This window comes from Rhodamnia argentea, chromosome 5 (assembly GCF_020921035.1).
Source record: "Rhodamnia argentea isolate NSW1041297 chromosome 5, ASM2092103v1, whole genome shotgun sequence".
NCBI classification, from domain to species: domain Eukaryota; kingdom Viridiplantae; phylum Streptophyta; class Magnoliopsida; order Myrtales; family Myrtaceae; genus Rhodamnia; species Rhodamnia argentea.
Genome location: NC_063154.1, coordinates 17,156,456 through 17,175,086, shown reverse-complemented (window position 1 = coordinate 17,175,086; position 18,631 = coordinate 17,156,456). Strand labels below are relative to the sequence as shown.

The 18,631-nt window shown below is 37.5% G+C and overlaps 1 protein-coding gene across 1 annotated transcript in view; it reads right to left on the bottom strand.

Moving 5' to 3' along the window:
- Window positions 1-18,108, bottom strand: part of LOC115755210 (serine carboxypeptidase-like 17) — a 38,795-nt gene extending 20,687 nt beyond the window's left edge. The window contains exons 1-5 of the mRNA XM_048278869.1: window positions 17,962-18,108; window positions 17,688-17,833; window positions 16,430-16,506; window positions 15,670-15,792; window positions 15,469-15,571 (exon numbers count right to left, since the gene is read on the bottom strand). Coding sequence (XP_048134826.1) covers window positions 15,469-15,571; window positions 15,670-15,792; window positions 16,430-16,506; window positions 17,688-17,833; window positions 17,962-18,083 — 571 coding nt within the window. The 5' untranslated portion in view covers window positions 18,084-18,108. The remainder of the gene's footprint in view (window positions 1-15,468; window positions 15,572-15,669; window positions 15,793-16,429; window positions 16,507-17,687; window positions 17,834-17,961) is intronic.
- Between the last annotated feature and the right edge of the window lie 523 nt (window positions 18,109-18,631).

Below are 18,631 nucleotides of genomic sequence, written 5' to 3'. Positions count from 1 at the left end.
CCATGTCTTCCTCTTGCATTCATTAGACCACGGATGTCCGTATGGATTAATTACAATAGAAATTCAGATCTTGTTCTTTTTTCAAATGGTTTTCATGCTGTTTTTCCCGCCAGGCAATGCTCACAAATAGACAAATCTACTTTTTCAATATTGCTCATTAACCCCCTTTGGCTAATCTATTAATACATTGCTAGCAAATATGACCAAGTTTAGCTTGCCACACATTCACATCATTATCACTAGAGTTGAAAGATATAAATAGGGAATAACAAACATTTACATTATTATTTTCAACATTCAGTACTATAAAACCATTCACAAAATAACCTAAACCATAGAAAGTTGTACCTAACAACAAATCCACATCATTGTCATGAAAATTCATACAAAATAAAGTTTGACTAAAACCAATACAGAAACAAGATTCCAACGAATTTCTGGAGCATACAATACATCGTGTAGGAATAAGGTGCGACCATTGCGCATGATTAGTTGGTAGGTGTCAATTTCTTTAGCTTCCACTCTGGAGTTGTTCCTCACATAAATCCACCTCGCTCCATGTGAAAGTGGGTTGCTTAGAAGCTCAGGATGTAGCTTAAGCCACTAAATCACAGTTCAAGCAGCAAACCCAAAAGATTAACTTTTAATTATTTGAGTAGGAGAATCCAGCAAATTATTCTAATTATTTTGTCATTTTACCATCCTCAGAAATTCATATGTTTCTGCAACCGAAATGTTGTCGATTATGTTGTAGCTTTCGCAACTATTTGGGTAGGAGAATCCAGTTCCAACCGACTCATCTAGAAAAATAATCCTTGAGTAGAGTTGATCATGAGTAATGGCTTGATAGACCTTTTTTGGATCGGAAAATTACCAAAAAAGTCCTAAACATATTGCAATTATGCCAATTATGTCCTAAGACTTTTGCATTCATATTAATTTACTCCGTTTAGCCAATTTTGACTGAAAATTGTTGACATGGAAGCTAGCCGTCTTATGTGACGCGGTCGGAGAGCAAATTTTGACTGGATCACTAATATGGACATCGACCATTTTACATTGCATTGCCATCGCTAACTTGAATAAATTTTAGTAGTATTTTAATAATATTTTGGATTATTTTATAATTTTTTTAACCTTTTTCCTTTGGATTTAGGGCCAATGAGGGCATCAGCACCAAATCAAGCCAGGTGAGGGCACTTTGACCCTTGTTGGCACTGGAGGATGGTGCCACGGCTCTCGTTGGATCTAGGCAATGGCTACGATAGCCTCGCCTGATTTGGGTGAGTGAGGGTGGCGACGCCCTCGCCCAATGTTGGCGAGGATCGGTCGCCGACCCTAAGTTTGGAAGGAAAAAAAAAAGCAAAGAAAAGAAAAATAAAAAATTATAAAATTTTCAAAATTTGTTAAAAGTTGTCCACGTTAGCGATTTTCAGCCAAAACTAGCTAGATAGATGTAAAAGGTTTAGGACTAAATGTGCAAAAAAAAAAAGTTTATGACTGAATTTGTACAATTGTAAAAAGTTTGTGACTTTTTTTTGGTAATTTTCTCGGTACAGATAAGTCAAATTTGCAACAAGACCAGAAAAAAATAATTTAGAAAAATGATTTTTGGGTTTGGTACTCGTCCTGCCCCGCTCATTGATTATGTCTATACAGCGATCGTCGAATCAAATCAACTCTTGTTACCTTTGTCCATGAATATTCGTGCAATTGAACGTAAATGGACCTACCTTCAATGTAATGAAAATGTCATGTTTCACGAATTAGATTACATAAATTTTAAACTGCAATGACATAAACATTAGGAAAAATTACACGATCTTTGCTTAATTCATTCATAGCACAACTCACGATCAATTTGTAGTTATCGTCAAACAATTTTTTAATTCTATTTCTAGCACCATGGTTCTACCCGTGAAAAGAAAGTAGTAAATTGTGTGCACGAGCATGATCGGCTAAATCCTAGACAAATATCATATTGGTTACTACGTTGAGACTCCCTACTTCCATCTTTTTGAACTATCAGCTCTATTTATAATGTTAGGGGATTTTCCTAGGCTGCTGTACTACATCTGCTCTATAACACTTATATTTTAAACTCACAAAAAAAGCAAAGGTTTTGAAAGGGAACATACCGATCTCATACAAGACCGTGGAGAGAGCAGAGCAACCCGGGCCGCCAGTGAGCCACAGCACCAAAGGGTCATCTTTTGGGCTCCCCTCTGACTCGGCGAATTAATAAAACAGCTGAACAACTTCCAACTCCCCCACACCGATGTACCTAAAACGAAAAGGAAAAGAATCAGGTAACAACATGCGAAGATCCAAGCACACATGATCTGCACATCCTGGTCGAAACACAGACCCGGTTTCGAGATAAAAAGGGAGGTCACCAGGCAATCCGGGAAGAGACTTGACCTCCGTTTGGGCGAGTCCAGATTGGAAGAGAAGACACAGAGCAAGAAGATGAAGCGCCCACACCTTCATACATTTTGGAGAATGGAGGGAGATTTCCTTAGGTGATAATGGAGCTGTGTTTCGTTCAAGCTCCTTTCTGGGACTCTTGCAAAGATTGTGCTCATCGTTCATGTCCATAACATACAAAGAACACTCCGGTCTGTGCCATGCCTACGGTGATTAATATCTAATTGGGGTTAGATCGCATAAAATATGGAGGGGCATTTTATTTTATTTTTTTCGAAATAAAAATCCTAGTGGGATCTAATTGCGTGTTTTCCATTTTGTAACTGGGTTTTGCGGAAAACCCCTTTAACCCACGGACTTTCTCTTAAAGCTGAACCAAACGGTATACTGAGCCCACGCAACAACGCCTCGTAGAATACGAAGTCATCGGGGTGGCTCGGTTCATGTACCGCCTAATGGATGCATGTCATATCGAGATGAAGTTTGTCCATTTAAAATGGCGTCTCGCGTGATTCGATGACAATCGAGATTTGTGCAATGATTTTGGTCACCCGAGGAGGGTCATGAGCTAGGAAGCGCCCGTTGCATCGGCGCCTTCAATTTCTTTCCTTACCATTAAGTCTGAGAATTGTAGGATCGATCATAGAATTAGCTGCAAAAACGTGGAGGGGTCCATTGCCCCTTCCCACCGTTGAAGGGGAGGTACAGCAAGCGGGGTGTGAATAAGGGAAAATTAGGATTAAAGCTTTGACATTAATTCCATAGAAGAAGATGTTAAGTAGCATCAAAGCAAGATCAGATATTATTTATTTGGACTTCCAAAATTTCAATCGCACGAGACGCACTAATGCATTGAAAATTGTAAAGTATACTCGTCAAGTGCCCTCTAACCAGTCATTGGTAAAATTCATGTAGTAAAAGCACTTTAAAGTGTTATAAGATTAAGGCTCCATTTATTTCACGAAAAATAATTAATGTAAAAACTATTTTTCTAAATATAGTTGCATGTATTGCTTGAAATAATTAATCAACAAAAAATATGATCATTATTGACAGCAATTTACATCTAAACATTTTCATAGACAACGAAAATATTTTTCATTCATTCATTTTTGGAAGTGATATAAGAGATTATATTTTCAAAAATATTTTTCAAATCACTCATTTTTTGCAAAACAAACTGAGCCTAAATATCAAATGAACTCAATCTAATACGGAATTTGTAGAGATGAGAGTGGATATCTATTTTAGCATCATTGCCGAATAGTAAAGCCGGAAAATAAACAAGTATCCTATAAAGAGCGGCGCTATTTCCACCCCATATATGACTAAATCCATCCCATTTTTACTAGAAAGACAAAACTACCCTAGATCCTTTAATTGCATTATGTAGTGGTGGGCTCCATCCCTTTCTTTCTTTCTTTATATCTATTTCTAATTGGGATCTAGTTGCCATATTGAAATGCAACATTTGACATGTCTTAATTTTTTATATTGTTGGCATCCCATGTATATTAAAGGCATTATGTTTCTCACACCAATATATATATAGGCACTCTACGTTTTATTTTTCTTTTTGGATTTTACCTCTATAGAAATAAGTCTTGTCAAAAAGAGGAATTTCCAAGAAAATCTACATCAACTCTCTTAATTTTCTACATCAAATAATTTATCCTTTTTCATTACTATTTCTCGAATATTTTTATGCAGAGCATATAGGACGTTATGAGAGTATCATGGAATACAATTTAAAAAAATTCGATTTTAAAAATCCATGCATAATGAAGCATTGTAAAAATTTATTGGATGATATTAATTTTTGTCTATCCAAAATGACGAGATTTCACTCGCATTTAAAAAAGAATTCTTATTTTACAGACATTTTGAATTAATTAAATTTTGTCTTCTAAAATTTTACATTGGAGAATTAACAAAAAGGTTTGTATTTTTGTTTCATCCTATCATCCCATTATATATGTATGTGTATAAAAGACAACTTATAAGAAAATACTTAATGGTAATATGCACAACAAAAGCGAAAGTTGATAAAAAATTGATTGTGTCATAAAAAGGTAAAAAAAAATTTAGATGGTACAAGACAGTTAATCTATTAATTTGCTCAATAGCATAGAAAAAATTAGATGTTTTAAAAATTCTTCTTTTCGATGAAATTAATTAATACGAGAATAAACTCTTAACATTAAAAAGAAAACATAATGCCCACAATAGACAAAACCTGAATATCTAAAAATTCTTAATCATGACAACTAAATCATACATAGAAAATGGAAAAACTAAAAAAAAAAAGGGTAAACAAATTTAGGACTACAACATTAAAATACGATTGAATGATTAAGGGTGATTTTTTTTTTTTGGTGAAAATTGGGTGGATTTAGTCATATATGGAGTGAAAATAGCGCCGCCCTTCTATAAATTCATCATAAAGTATTTTGTCATATAGTTTATTTCTTGTACTTATATTCAAAATACTATTGAATAAGATACATGAAAAATAAGAAACTTTGGCTTCGCCGATGGAAAAGTTCATGTCCCCCAGAATTTAAGTCATCACTAAGATGCTATTATAAAAATTTATTACATCGGCGATGTTTATTACATAAATCCGCAGATTAAATGTAATAATAATCGAACCACCTGTTAATCATCTCGAAACATTCCTTGGGCTTGTATTCTGGGGCTGTGTGTCCCCCTCCCTGTACAAAAGTAGTTCATATTACACAGTCAACCTACGGCTCACAGATTCCAAGGAGCCAAATTGAATGAAATTAAAATATTGAAATTGAAAAAAAAGTCAAGAAAAGAAAAAAGAGATTGTAAATAAGAGACAAATGGATAAGAATCTGCTTGCCTTGATGGTTACATATGTTAAAAGGGATGGTAAATAAGAATATAGCGTAGTATACCTACAGGAAAGAAAGAGACCAAAGTAAGCACAAACAACTGAGATACCAAATAAAAGATTTAACATAAATGAAAAGAATTAATTATTAGGCACTATAGCTCCCGTTTGTTTCATGAAAATAAATGATTTGAAAAATATTTTTCTGTAGCTTATAACACTTGAAACATCTAGTCAATGAAAAATGTTCTTATTATTGACGACAATTTATGTGTAGACATTTTAGCGTACGATGAAAATATTCTACGTCTATTCATTTTTATAAGTGATACGGATGATCATTATTAGGAAAATATTTTTCAAATCATTCATTTTTCGCGAAATAAACGCATCATATATTTACTTTCTTTATTGCCCTTAGAAAACTCAGATGGAGATACTTATATTTTCACAGTTTATCGAAAATACAGGAGCCTCATTCGATAAAATCGACATAACTAGATGGGCGCCGAGATAATTTGTTAGAAATTTGAACTGCAAAGCAGTTAGGAGGTTGTGATAAGAAAACGAACCCGGCAACTTGCCCATCGATGAACCACGCTTCCCAATCTCGAGAAATAGTCATATTTAGTGTTCCAATCCAGGCCAACGTTCCCACATACGGGATGACCATGTAATGATCGCCACTAATTCGGTTATGGCACAAAAAAGAATACACAAAATTAATTAAGTAATTAACCTTTACACACATCACATTATCAGAAAATCAGTTGAATAAATCGTGCTGCCAAAATATGCTTAAATACCTATAAATAAGCACCCGAACTCCCCTTTTTATGAGCTCTTTGTGTATGTCAACGACTTCTTTGACAGTGTATGTGTATGACAAACTCTCGTTGCACCTTACCCACATCTCAATTGTCCCCTGGCTTATCATTAAAAACATAAAAAAAAAACAACATAGACTAAAATAGATAATAAAAAAAGATTAAAAATTAATTTTACCAATTTACGTACCTCTCGGATATGAAGAGCATCTTGAACTGCTCTACCGCTAGCCCAAATATAGGAGTACAGATAGTTATAATTCTACATTGAAAAAACACGATTATGAAATTGAACATTGAACTTTTTCATTACTAATTTCCAACATAATAACTTTAATTTGATAGTAACAACCGAATTTTAATGTTAATGAATACCAATTAAAGCATAACATAGTTGTGGAGCACATATTTTCTGTGATGTTACTACTCATCGATGACGTGAGCACTACTTATTGTTTTCCCGTCTCTCTTGGACGTAAATTCTTTACGTGTATCTGTTTGCTTGACGGGAGAATGGGTGATGACAATCTGAGAATCTTAAATTGACCAATGAAGAGGATGATCCAACAAAGTTATAAGTAATCAACTCATGTTTGTTTTCACTAAGCAAAAAGCGATTTTTTGAGCTCCTATCAAAATAAAAAATATCAATCGAATTCTTAAAGAATATGACAGAACCATTTGCAAATTTACTTGTCAACATTTTTATGTTATGAAAGTTTTAGGGAAAATTACAAAAAGAATCCTAAACCTATCGTACTATTGTCAATTCAGTCATAAACATTTTAATTTGATCAATTTTTTCCTAAACCTTTTAACCATTGGTCAATGTTGTCCTCCCGGCCAATTTTGGCTAGAATTCGTTGGCGTGAATGTTGGCCATGTTACGTGGCAAGGCCAACGCTGACGTAGAGAATACTAGTAATTTGAAAAAAAATCTAAATTCTTTTATATCAATACTAATTTTTTTCATAACTTTTTTAGTTTCCTTCTTTTTTTTTTTTGCCAGCTGATAGACGAGGACCTAGAAGCCCTCGCTGGTTGCTGGAGATGGTCGCAGCCTTACCCCAATCCCTCGTCGGTCGCTAGTGAACAAAAAATGGGTTCATGACCCATTTTGTAATTCAGTTTTAGGCGGCCAATTGGTTATGGGTAACTAGTTCGTTTCTAAAACAAGTAGGTTAAAAAAAATTAAAGGCCAAGAAATCAGGTCACCATGGGTTTTCTTATAACTCATTTTTGAACCCATTTAATCCAGCAGAATAGGTCTCTCTCCGTCTTTCTCTTTCATCTCTCACAATGGTCTCGCTCTCTCCGGAGACTAAGATCTTCACTTCTGGACCCAAGGACGGTGGCGCCATGGTCGTGGGGGGGTCGTCCTATTCGTGAGGTAATGTTACTGGAGGAACGGGATGGGGTGAATGCTGTTGACGGAGATGGCAAGGCAGGCAATGAGAATGGAGTATGAGCAGGTTGAGTGGGAGGTGCTAAATTAGAATGTGAACAGAATTATGTTTTGGAAATTTTTTAAATAAGGTTTTGAAGTGTCCTTATTTTCTTAAATAAGGGCTTCAAGTGGACATTATTTCAAATAAGAGTCTGAAATAGACAAATTAATCTAAAAAAGGGGGTCTAACTTTTAAATTTAAAAGTTTAAAAAAAACCTAAAAGTTAAAAAAATGTAAAAGAAACGCATCCCTCCTAGTTGTGGCCGTTGCTACTAGCGGTGAGACGACAACTACGGCTGTTGAGGTTGTTGGCACCTCCGTGGGGTCGTCGGACCCCGTCGACCGCAGGCAAGGGCTAAAACCGGGAGAGGGTTGAGATGGGAAAGGGTCGCCAATCATCGCCCGCTACGGTGGCGATGGGGTGGCGGCCATAGGCGGGAAGGCCCGGGTGGTAGCAGTGATGGTTGGGAGGGCCTCCCGCCTGTATCCCCCCCCCCTCCCCCTCTTTTTGTTTTAACTTGTGGGGCAGCGGCAATGACAGGAGGGCTGCCCTCTCGCATGTATTTTCTTTTTTTAAGAAAAAAACTTTTAATGTTTTTTTTAATTCTGATATTATTTAATGAAAAATTAGTTTAAATTGTCATTTTGATGAAAAATACCCTTAATTGGCCAGAATATTTAGCTGGCCGGCCAGCTAGGTCATGCCCCGATTTGAAACAACCATGGCTGTTTCAAGTCCTTATTTGAAACTGTCATACCACTTGAGGCTCTTATTTGAAATAATGATCACTTCAATCCCTTATCTGAGAAAATTGAGGGTGCTTCAAGCACTTATTTGAAATTTTCCCTTAATTTTTTTATGAGGAGATGGGAGTGGAGATCCTACACAATGGAGGATTTGCAAGCTAACCAGAGAGGCTCTCTTTGCTTAGCTAACATTATTTACTAAAGAAGGTGACCAAATTCACATTTTTAATTTGGTGAAATGAAATGAATTTTCTGATTGCAGTTTTGTGTTTGTTGTTAGGTCTGATCCATTTCGTTGGGTAATCTTGAAAATTTTGACAAAGTGAATAGTTCAAAGATTTTTGTTTATGTTGATTTTTGGAAACAAACTTTGGTAAAGTGTGAAGTAGCTAGCAACTCGGGTTATGAGCAAGCTAGCGATAGCCGTGGTGGTGAAGCTATAGGTTGGCTGCTCTGCTGGTGCATGACTTTGCCGAGGCTGTGGCCCGGTGCTCACTTAGGTGCATCACTCCGGCGTCTCTTGCTTCTTCTTGCCTCATCTTGCAGGTGTCCACAATTTTCCTTGCATCTCCATCTCATTCAAATCATCTTTTAACTTGAGAGGGTTACGTTAGGGGTGAGCGGTTCTTAATCTTGTCTGGGCTCTCTCAAGAACCGAGAACTAGACCGCACTGGTTCGATTCCTTGGATCCGATAAAAAGCATATTAAAGGACATCTTGAATAGAGAAAGCAACGTCAAAAGCATATTTCCCCCTATTCAGTTAGATACAACAAGATTGCAATTACTTTGAGACATCAATTCAAGCTATATCTTTCCAACCCAAAAACTCCATAATTTTCATTTTGTTCCTTTGACTCGCAAACTTTAGTAGGTTGGACGATGGAGTCTAAGGGAAGGTTTGTTACTTTACTGATTGATTGATTGATGATTTTGTTGCTCAGTTGTGTTGTGCTTGTCAATCCCTGTTGAGTTGAGTGTCATCTCTCTCGTGTTCTTTCTCCTTGACAATGGTACATACACTATAGCGTCAAAAACTTGTGAAGGTTTTAGTATGATTTCACAGGTAAGTGTTCTAGCTAGGGGTGTGCATGGTCCGGGCCGGTCCGGTCTTGGTATATAACCGAGGACCGGACCAGTAGTCCCGGTCCCCAAATTTTCAGGACCAAGGACTGGACCGGGACTGGCGGTCCGATCCAGTCTTAGTCCCGGCCCAATGGGACCGCTAATACCATATGTTTATAGAAATTTAACCCTTGAAATACAACATGCTTCAATTGCATGTTAATTTGCAATTTATATCCCCGATTGAATAAAAAAACATGTTGGTCCGGTTTGCTCACCTTCATGATGAAGGCGTGTCTTGAGAAAATGGTAGGTTTAACAATGACATTGTTCTAACCGCTGACACGATAGAGATATATAAAGGACATAATCGAAAAAACCTCGCTGGCGAAGACATAATAATAGTGATGTTGTTCACTAAATGGATTTCATATCCAAGCAGTGTGCAGAAGCAAAATATAGGACTACTCATTGAAATGAACAAATGAAACGTATAAACAGTAAGAATTTGCTACTACTATATTAAATCAACCGATTGAATCATTTATTTCGGGAAAGAACACGCAAGTGTACACTTACCACACAATGCACTAGAAAAGACCATAATAAATAGGATAGACTGTATTTATAACATTGAGAGGCTGTTCGAGTTTTAAAGAGAAATTGATATAGACCATTCTTGTAAAGTGGTTTCACTAGCATTCAACTCGGACATGCTTTCATGGTTCCAACTCAATTGCCACTCAATTCTTTCATGATTCCTATCATTGTTGACAAGCAAAGGACATGTCATATATGCGAAACGTTCTGGAGATACCTTGTCAAGAATGTACAGCCTAATAATGGAAATGGCTCGAGAAATGGATATTGTAAATAAATGAAAGCTTCATTTTTTTAATTGTATATATCTATATATATAAATAATTATATATATTATGGGCGGTGCTGTCTAAGCGGTTCGGGCTTGTCCCATCCACATGAAATCGAGGACCGGACCGCCCGGTCATCGGTCCCATTTATTGGGACCAGGGACCAAACCGCCCCCTAAAGGACTGGACCAACCCGCCCGATCCGGTCCGGTCCCGGGTTGGTGCAATTCAATTTGCTCACCCCTAGTTCTAGCATGAAAAACTAAGCCTGAGAGACACATAAGCTTCAAATGAATCAGATTGGAATACGCACCATTCCTTCCCTAAAGCAAATAAGAAGGCCAGGAAGAAATTTTGGGAAAGAAAGAAGGGAACATTAGATTAGATTTAAGGTTACGTTCAAAAAAATTTAAAAAAATTTAAAATTGACCGGTGCTATTACCTTTGAAACCGGGAATCGGACCGTCCGACCACCGGTTCTATTTTTTAGTGTTGACACCTAAATTTTGATTTTGAGTAAATCATTCATTTAAGTATAAAATGAGAATTATCATAGTTCTCGCAAAAATTAATTTCTCATGCACTGCATATTTACTTTTTGTCAGTCATGCATATCATTGCATTCGAGCCGGAGGTACAACAATTGAGCTCAATTTGACAGAGGACTGGACTAGGCTTAGTTTGGATTTTTTGGCAATCAAGAAGGGGTGTGTGTCGAAAATTAACAAGGCTATTGGAATAATTTTGAGCTTAAATCAGCCCATTTACTGTTTAATTTGGAAAAATCCTTTTAATTAAAAAAAATGTCCATTAATTGAAAAAAAAGGGGCTTCATGGATGAATATTTTGTCTCTGGATCAAATTGCGATTATCACAGGTTGAGGGACAATTTTGCAAATAATGAAAATAAAACGTAAACCCTAGCTCACCATTATAAATACACACGTAGGGTTTACATTCGGGGGCGAATTGATTGAATACACGGCATAATCGAGAGAGGCCGAGTTCTTCAACTCCTCTTGGAGGTTCTGAAGCAGACGGCCACAAGAGGTGAAGAGAGAGAGTTTGTCTTCATCCCAAAGAAGAATGCACGTGATCAGGAGGAGAAAAAATCCAAGAAAAGGTACTATCTCTCTCTTGATCTCTGACTAACTTTCTCTCTCTAGTTGTCTTCGTAGACATCGCCCACTCGAAGAAGAAAGGAAGGTCTGCACACAAAAGGAGTCAAAAGGTTTTTCCTTTCAACGCCACCACATCCCTAAACTATGTCGCCGAATTGTCCCTGAACTAAGTGCTCCAAGTCCGCGATCCCACGAGAAACTGTGAACCTCAACGTTGCTATTTTGGTGCCAGCGGATTCGCTCTCACCTCGAAAACGTGATGGCTCTTCTCGGCCGAAGTCGTCCCCCGAGCATGACAAACAGGCAAAGCTTCGACTTGCTCTTGTTGAGCAGGCTGGCAATACGAACATGATCAAACCCAAGCGGCGCACTCTTATTTCCTTGAAGTCCACGGTCAATAGAATTGAGAGACTTCTGGTTAATTAAGTTGAAATCGTGGATTTGTCTTCTGTTGCTTTTATTTGCCCAGATTTGATATTGACTTTGTGGTCTTCTTATTCCATGCAAACAAAGTAATAGCTTTTGACAAGATACACAGTGATGTACGATGATTGCAGATGTTTGTCAAGGTTTAAAGCGTGAATTGTCCACACGTGAAGCTTTCATCATCCGCGAGCCATATCATGAGCTGCAATTGTCATTTTTGCCATTCTCGTAGCTAATGATGAATCCCCAACGTAGGCAGTTGCAGCATCCTCGGGCCGTCGAGCAATCACCATTGCCTTGTTGAGTCTCGATCTGAAATGCCAATTGACTCGAGGAGTCGTTGCTGGTCAAATTCTTGTTCGGTCCTAGTGGGTTCCCGATTTTCTTTTGGTGAATTTCAGGCATGTGCAGTTATACACGTTGCTAGATCCATGGTGACGATGACAATGGCGCCCTCCAAGTGAACGTTCAACAAATTAGGCTCACTATTGATCACAGATTTTCTTTTTACTTTACTTGGATTTATTCCTGCAGGTTCTCTAAGATCAGTGAGTGAACTCCAAAGACGTCTAGCTCTTCTTTTGCTCATCATGGGTGTCCTTCGTCATGAACAATAGCCCCACCAAGAGTTGCCATCCACAATCCACGAGCCCATTGTCACCTGTCATCGTTTTGAACTTGGCAACATGATCTTGGGATTAGGTAACGATCTTGATTTCAAATATTCTGAGAATTGCTTGCTTAATTTGAATGTCGAGTGAATATTGGGTGAATATGAATTGATCTTCTAATATCTAGGTGATAATTGCTTAACTTGAATTTTGAGCAAATCTTCTGGATATTATGCCTATCTCTAGAATATTTGACATCTTTTGTTGCTATATTTAAAATTTCTGAATCCTAAGCATATCGGATATGATCTGTATCTCGGTTGGGAATTCTGAATATATCTTTAAAATTCGAGGAATTATCTAAAAGATTTCAGATCTCGAGAGATAACTTTTTTTGAATAAAAAGATATCAATCCTTTGTGGATAGGAGCTTATCTACTTGAAAATTCCGGAATCCCCTAAGGATTTTTGAAAATTTAATAAATATTTGAGCATTTTTAAACGAAATTGCCTATAATATATGCTCCCTTGTGCTCGACCCTTGAGAATATTAAATTGCAAGCCTTAACCATGATCTTATGGGGTGGGACGGCAATTTAGTATAAGATTTCGTATTTTGCCATTTGGCGAGAAAGGTACGTTGATATCTCATACCACTATCCGCATACTAGCTCGAATCCCCGAGAATGTAACGAATAAAATCTTGCTCTAGCCCGGATCTTTGGGAATGAGAAGATTTATCAAACAATCAGATTTAAAGGTATATTATGGGCATTTTTGTTTAATTTTGTTCAAATTCATCTGTTTCAATTCAAAAATTCAAAAAAATAAAAAAAATGGAAAATCCAAAAGATAAAAAAATGAAAAAATCCGAAAATAAAAAAAATGGAAATCAAAATCACAAATCATCAATCGGGAAAAGACATTTTCATGAAATTTGGTACCGAAAGGGTGTTAATTAAAAATTAACATAATCAAGTCCCCGAACCCTAAATCTCTAGTTGGCGAAAAATAAAGTATTCTCCCGTACTTTATTTAGGTATCTAATCTACCTACCAAAAAAGATTAGTGGTGGCTCCTAAATTAAAAATTAAACCTAAGTTGCGAATTGGTAGGGCTTGTGAGAGTCCGTATTAGGTTAGTTAATTCATCTAATTAACCTAATAATCCATTAACCTAAATTAATTTTTAGGTCGCGACATTTAGGACCAGGAATCGGACCACCACCTCCACCACCACCCTTTGGAACCAGGAACCATACCATGTCCGATCTAGTCCGGGCAATTCCTAATTCGATCGGTCCGATTTGCTCACCCCTAGTTTATGTAGGGAGGCTTGAGTTGGGTTGGGCATAGGCTGCCTAAACTGTTTAGCAAAAAGATGGGCCAATGTGAAGTAAGCAAGTGGATTTGGGTTGACCCATTTATGAGTCACCCATTTGCTACATTCTTGTTGCGGCCCTCGTCTAGGGCCTGGGCGAGGGCTACAACCCTTGCTGGCCACATCGAAAGTGAAATAAAAAGTATAAAAAATAGTAAAGATTATTCATATTAGCGCTAGCCATGTTACTAAGATGGTTGATGTCTACGTCAACGATTTTCTTGTTAAAATTGATCAAAAGAACTACATTGATAAAATGTGAAAGATTTTATGATTAAATTGATACAAATTAACAGATTTACGATCAAATTAGGATCCGTACGGTAAATTTATGACTTCTTTTGATAAGTTTTTCGAGATTTACGGATACTTCGAGAGTATAAAACGTCAAAGTGGGCTGATAGAAAGGTGATAGTCAATTCAGAAGTTGATGGGTATTTTATACTGAAAAAAAAAAATGGCCAAAATGTAAAAAGACAAAAGGAGAAGTCAGACACTTACCCGGCACCAAACGCGAGGAGATTCCACCGTGGGAAGATGGGGAATCGAACGGTCTTCATTTATTAAGCTGGGGTCCCACGCCTGACGCACCGTCGATTTCGGAGTCATAGAAGCACATGTAGGTTCCAGGATGTTGGTTATATAAATGTTCTCGAGGCACTAAAGTAGCAAAAATCAAGGCTTAATACATGAAATTTCGAATAAGAAAAAAGAATTTCGATGAAAAAAGAGAAAAAAAAATAAGAGAGGACAAAATAAAACAGAATAAACGACCACTAACCTTGTTGACAACTTTAAGATCATCGACGCAATCGGCATTGCTTTCGTCAACGTTTACGTAGTCACCATTACAATTAATGTAAGCGGACTGAAAATGCACCAAAAAAACAGGTCAATATTATTTCGTTGGTCGGATATTTCATAAAAAATAAGTGGCTGATGGAGAAAATAATCAACATGGAAAGAAAAAATAATCCCGAAATACATAACGATGCCCGTTCGACGTCCAAGGGTGGGTTAATTTCTTGAAAAATGAATGATTTAAAAAATATTTTCTTAAAAATCATCGGCTGTGCTGTTTACGAGAATGAATGATATTAAAATATCTTCATCGTTTGCAAAAATGCTTGGATAAAATTTGTGCCGATAGAGAAATTTCTTTATATTTATTAATTATTTCAAGCGACGCATGCCATCTTTTCCAGAAAAAAATGTTTTCCAGATTATTCGTTTTTCGTAAAATGGGCGGAGCGTAATGCAATGGGTGCACATCTATCTCGTATAGCTCATCGGATATGAGAGCCTTCAGTTGAGCAAACGTGACTCTCGAATTAACATCGCTGTCTGGATTCGTCATGGGGTTTCCGAGCAAGTAGCCCCGAATCAAATTCGGCCGATTAAGCCCCATTATATAAAAATGGAAATTCAAATTAAGGAGCAACCCATTAATATGATGTACCTGAAGATTCGATTTTGGCCTCAATCCGGCTTCGTTTCCTGGTAGAATCCCATAATGGATCAAAGATTAAAATCAGTTTTTTTGGACTAAAAGGAAAACTCTTTCCACAGTCATTTTAAACATACAGAAGCTTAGGCTCCGTTTATTTCTCAAAAAATAAATGACTGAAAAATATATTTTTTTAAATGATGAGCAAATAGAATGGAAAAAAGTGAATAAATAACCATACCTTTGGCAACTTGCAGAGTGACCATTGGAACAATGACGCCCGAATAAGAATCCCCAGCGATGTAGAGTGGGTTGCTCAGAAACTCAGGATGGAGCTTAAGCCACTAGATCAAAGCTCAAACGACAAAGACAAAATATTAAGAATAGATCATTAGTTTTAATAGGCTCTCTTTTGTACGAAGATTCTTTTTTTTCAGTTTACCTTCCTCAGAAATTCATAAGAATCAGAGGCCGAAACGCTATCGTTTAGATTGTAGCTTTCCCAACTGTTTGCATAGGAGAATCCAGTTCCAACGGGCTGATCTAGGAATATAATATTTGCCACCTGTGTGAACATAAACTTATCATGAGCCCAATGACTTGCTAGTTGGGGTGTGCATCAGTCCCGGTCCAACCCGTGAATTGAACTAGGCTGATCCGAACTAGCTGATTCTAGGTGGTTCTCGGGGGGACTAGTCTGGGTCCCAGTAAGACATAAGGAATTGGACTGATCGGACCACAAACTAACCAAGATTTCTTAATTTTTTTAATCTTTTGTTTTGAAACAAATTCTAATTAGTAAATTATTTTCTGCCTTCAATGTTGGGAAACTCCCACTCGTAGGGAGTAGAAGAAAAAAAAAATTTTCACCGATTCCGAAGCCGGCCCTGGAACCGGATGGGACTGGTTAGTCTGCTTCCAGGATTGGGTGGACCATTTCCCAATTCCACAAACTAGGAATCGATCATACCTAGCTCGGTTTCAGGTTCCAAGGTGGGAACCGAGCCGCCCTCGAACTGATCACTTTTACTTATTAGCCCTCATTTGTATCGGCAGCATTAGCCAATTTACGGGACCAGAAGATATCATTTCCTTTCTATTATTAGCGGTTCATTGATTCGAAATACTCAACGATTGCCCAATCAAATAATGAGGGTCATGTAGCAAACCTGTGGGAAGGGAGAAAAATCAATTCTTGTTACCTTTGTCCATGAATATTGATTCAATTTTAGAATTGGTCTGTCTCTAGTAGATTTCTCGTAATCAAACGTAAATGGACCTGCATTCAAAGTAATGAATATCCCACGTTTCACGTATTAGAATTGCACAAATTTCAAGATCTAATGTGGATTTTCAGGAATCAAAAACTAGTTAATTGAAAAAGCAATTCGAATTATTTGATATTTTTATTAGGACTTTAATTTTAATGAATTTTTTTCTTTTTCATCAATTCATAAAAGAATGAATTGAGGAATACCTACGAATGTAACAACTACAGGAAAAGACCTCATGATAGTCAATATGGGACCTCACCACCCATTAATGCATGGTGTTCTTCGGCTCTATACAATTCTTTTAACAATGATTAGGCATCCTAATCGGCTTACCGCACAATGTGATTGTGATAATTGACATAAAGTACTTCTTCGCGTACATGTCGCATTTTTGTGACTAGGGGCTTGTTTGATAGTTCCATTGAATGTTGAAAATTAAAACTTGAGCACTTAATGAGATTAAGATTGTTTGAAAAATTTAAAGAGAATTGATGTAATGATTCAATTAAGTAGAAAAACCTCTTATTCTAGTCAGCAAGAGAGTGATTACTCAATTCATTCGGCAGAAAGATAATTGACTGACATTCAAATCTTCCCATATATATTGATAAAATACGCCAATATTGGATAGATGAACTCAATTGACAAAACGTGAAAATACTTAGGATCAATTAACAAAATTAAAAAGTTTCGGACTGAATTGATAAAATTGCAATAGATTTAGGGTTAATTAGATAATTTTCCCATCAAGATCGAGATCGAGAGTGAGAGAGCGAGAGCGCTATCCTCATTTTGGTAAGGATCTGCCAAGGAAGATTGAAAGAAAGCAATGGAAGGAGAGATCCATACTTTGAAAGCAAAACCCAACATGAGATCTTGCACTGAAGCCACGAGGCATCGAACCCTTATCTTGTTAATGAGCTCACAAGATAAGAGTCCACCTATTTGGTTCAAGGGAGCGATATAGGACACGATTGACGAGACTTTCGGTTCAGTAGATAAAGGTAGGATGGTAAAATTTCGAAAAACCAGAGAATCTTTCTGTCTATTTGTATTCCTAGTCAGAACTATCAAAACTAGAACTTTAACCACTCCAATCTGCGGTCCCATCAGATGTGACGGGCTAGGCTCGATTTCGATTCGCCCCATGTTGGGTGAGAGCGAAGGTTTTGAAAGGGGTACTTACCGATCTCGTACAACAGTCCAGAGAGGGCGGAGCAACCGGGGCCGCCGGTGAGCCACAGCACCAAAGGGTCATCTTTCGGACTCCTCTCTGACTTGACGAAGTAATAAAACAGCTGAACATCTTCCAACTCCCCTACTCCGATGTACCTAAGACGAAAAGGAAAAGAATCAGCAACAACACGCCAAGATTCGAACGCACATGATCTACACATCCTGATCGAAACACTGGCCCAGTGTGTCGACTGACCTCATAGAAGGCGAGAGGTTTGACTGACCCGGATTCGAGATAAAACGGGAGGTCGCCGGGCAATCCGGGAAGAGACTTGACCACTGTTTGGGAGAGTCCAGATTGGAAGAGAAGATACAGAGCAAGGAGATGAAGCGTCCACAGCTTCATACTTTTTGGAGAATGAAGGAACTGTGTTTCATTCACCCTCCTTTCCGTGACTCTTGCAAAGATTATGCTCATCATTCATGTCCATAATATATGATGAGACTCTGGTTTGTGCCATGCGAATGGTGATTATTATCTATTTGGTGTTAGATCGAATAAAATATAGGGGAAATGTTGATTAGTACCTAATGTATAAGATATTCAAATATTAAGTCACGCTTCCATCTAATTATTTATACCTTTAGAGTGGTTTGTTGTGGTGTCCCGTTGCATTGTTTTTGTTAGATGAAATATAGACGAAGCATAAGGCAGGACCAAGGTGGATCACATTGCATTGTTCTTGTTATGTGATTGCTCGGTCTAATGGCCGACGCAACAATTTCTCGTGCAACAAAGCATCGTGCCGTTGGCTCGGCTCGTGTACCGCTTAATAGACTCATGTCATGTCGAGACGAGTTTTGTCCATTTAAAATAGGCAGTTCACGTCATATTACAACGACCAAGATTGGTGCAATAATTTTGGTCACTCGTGAGGTGTCAATGAGTTAGAA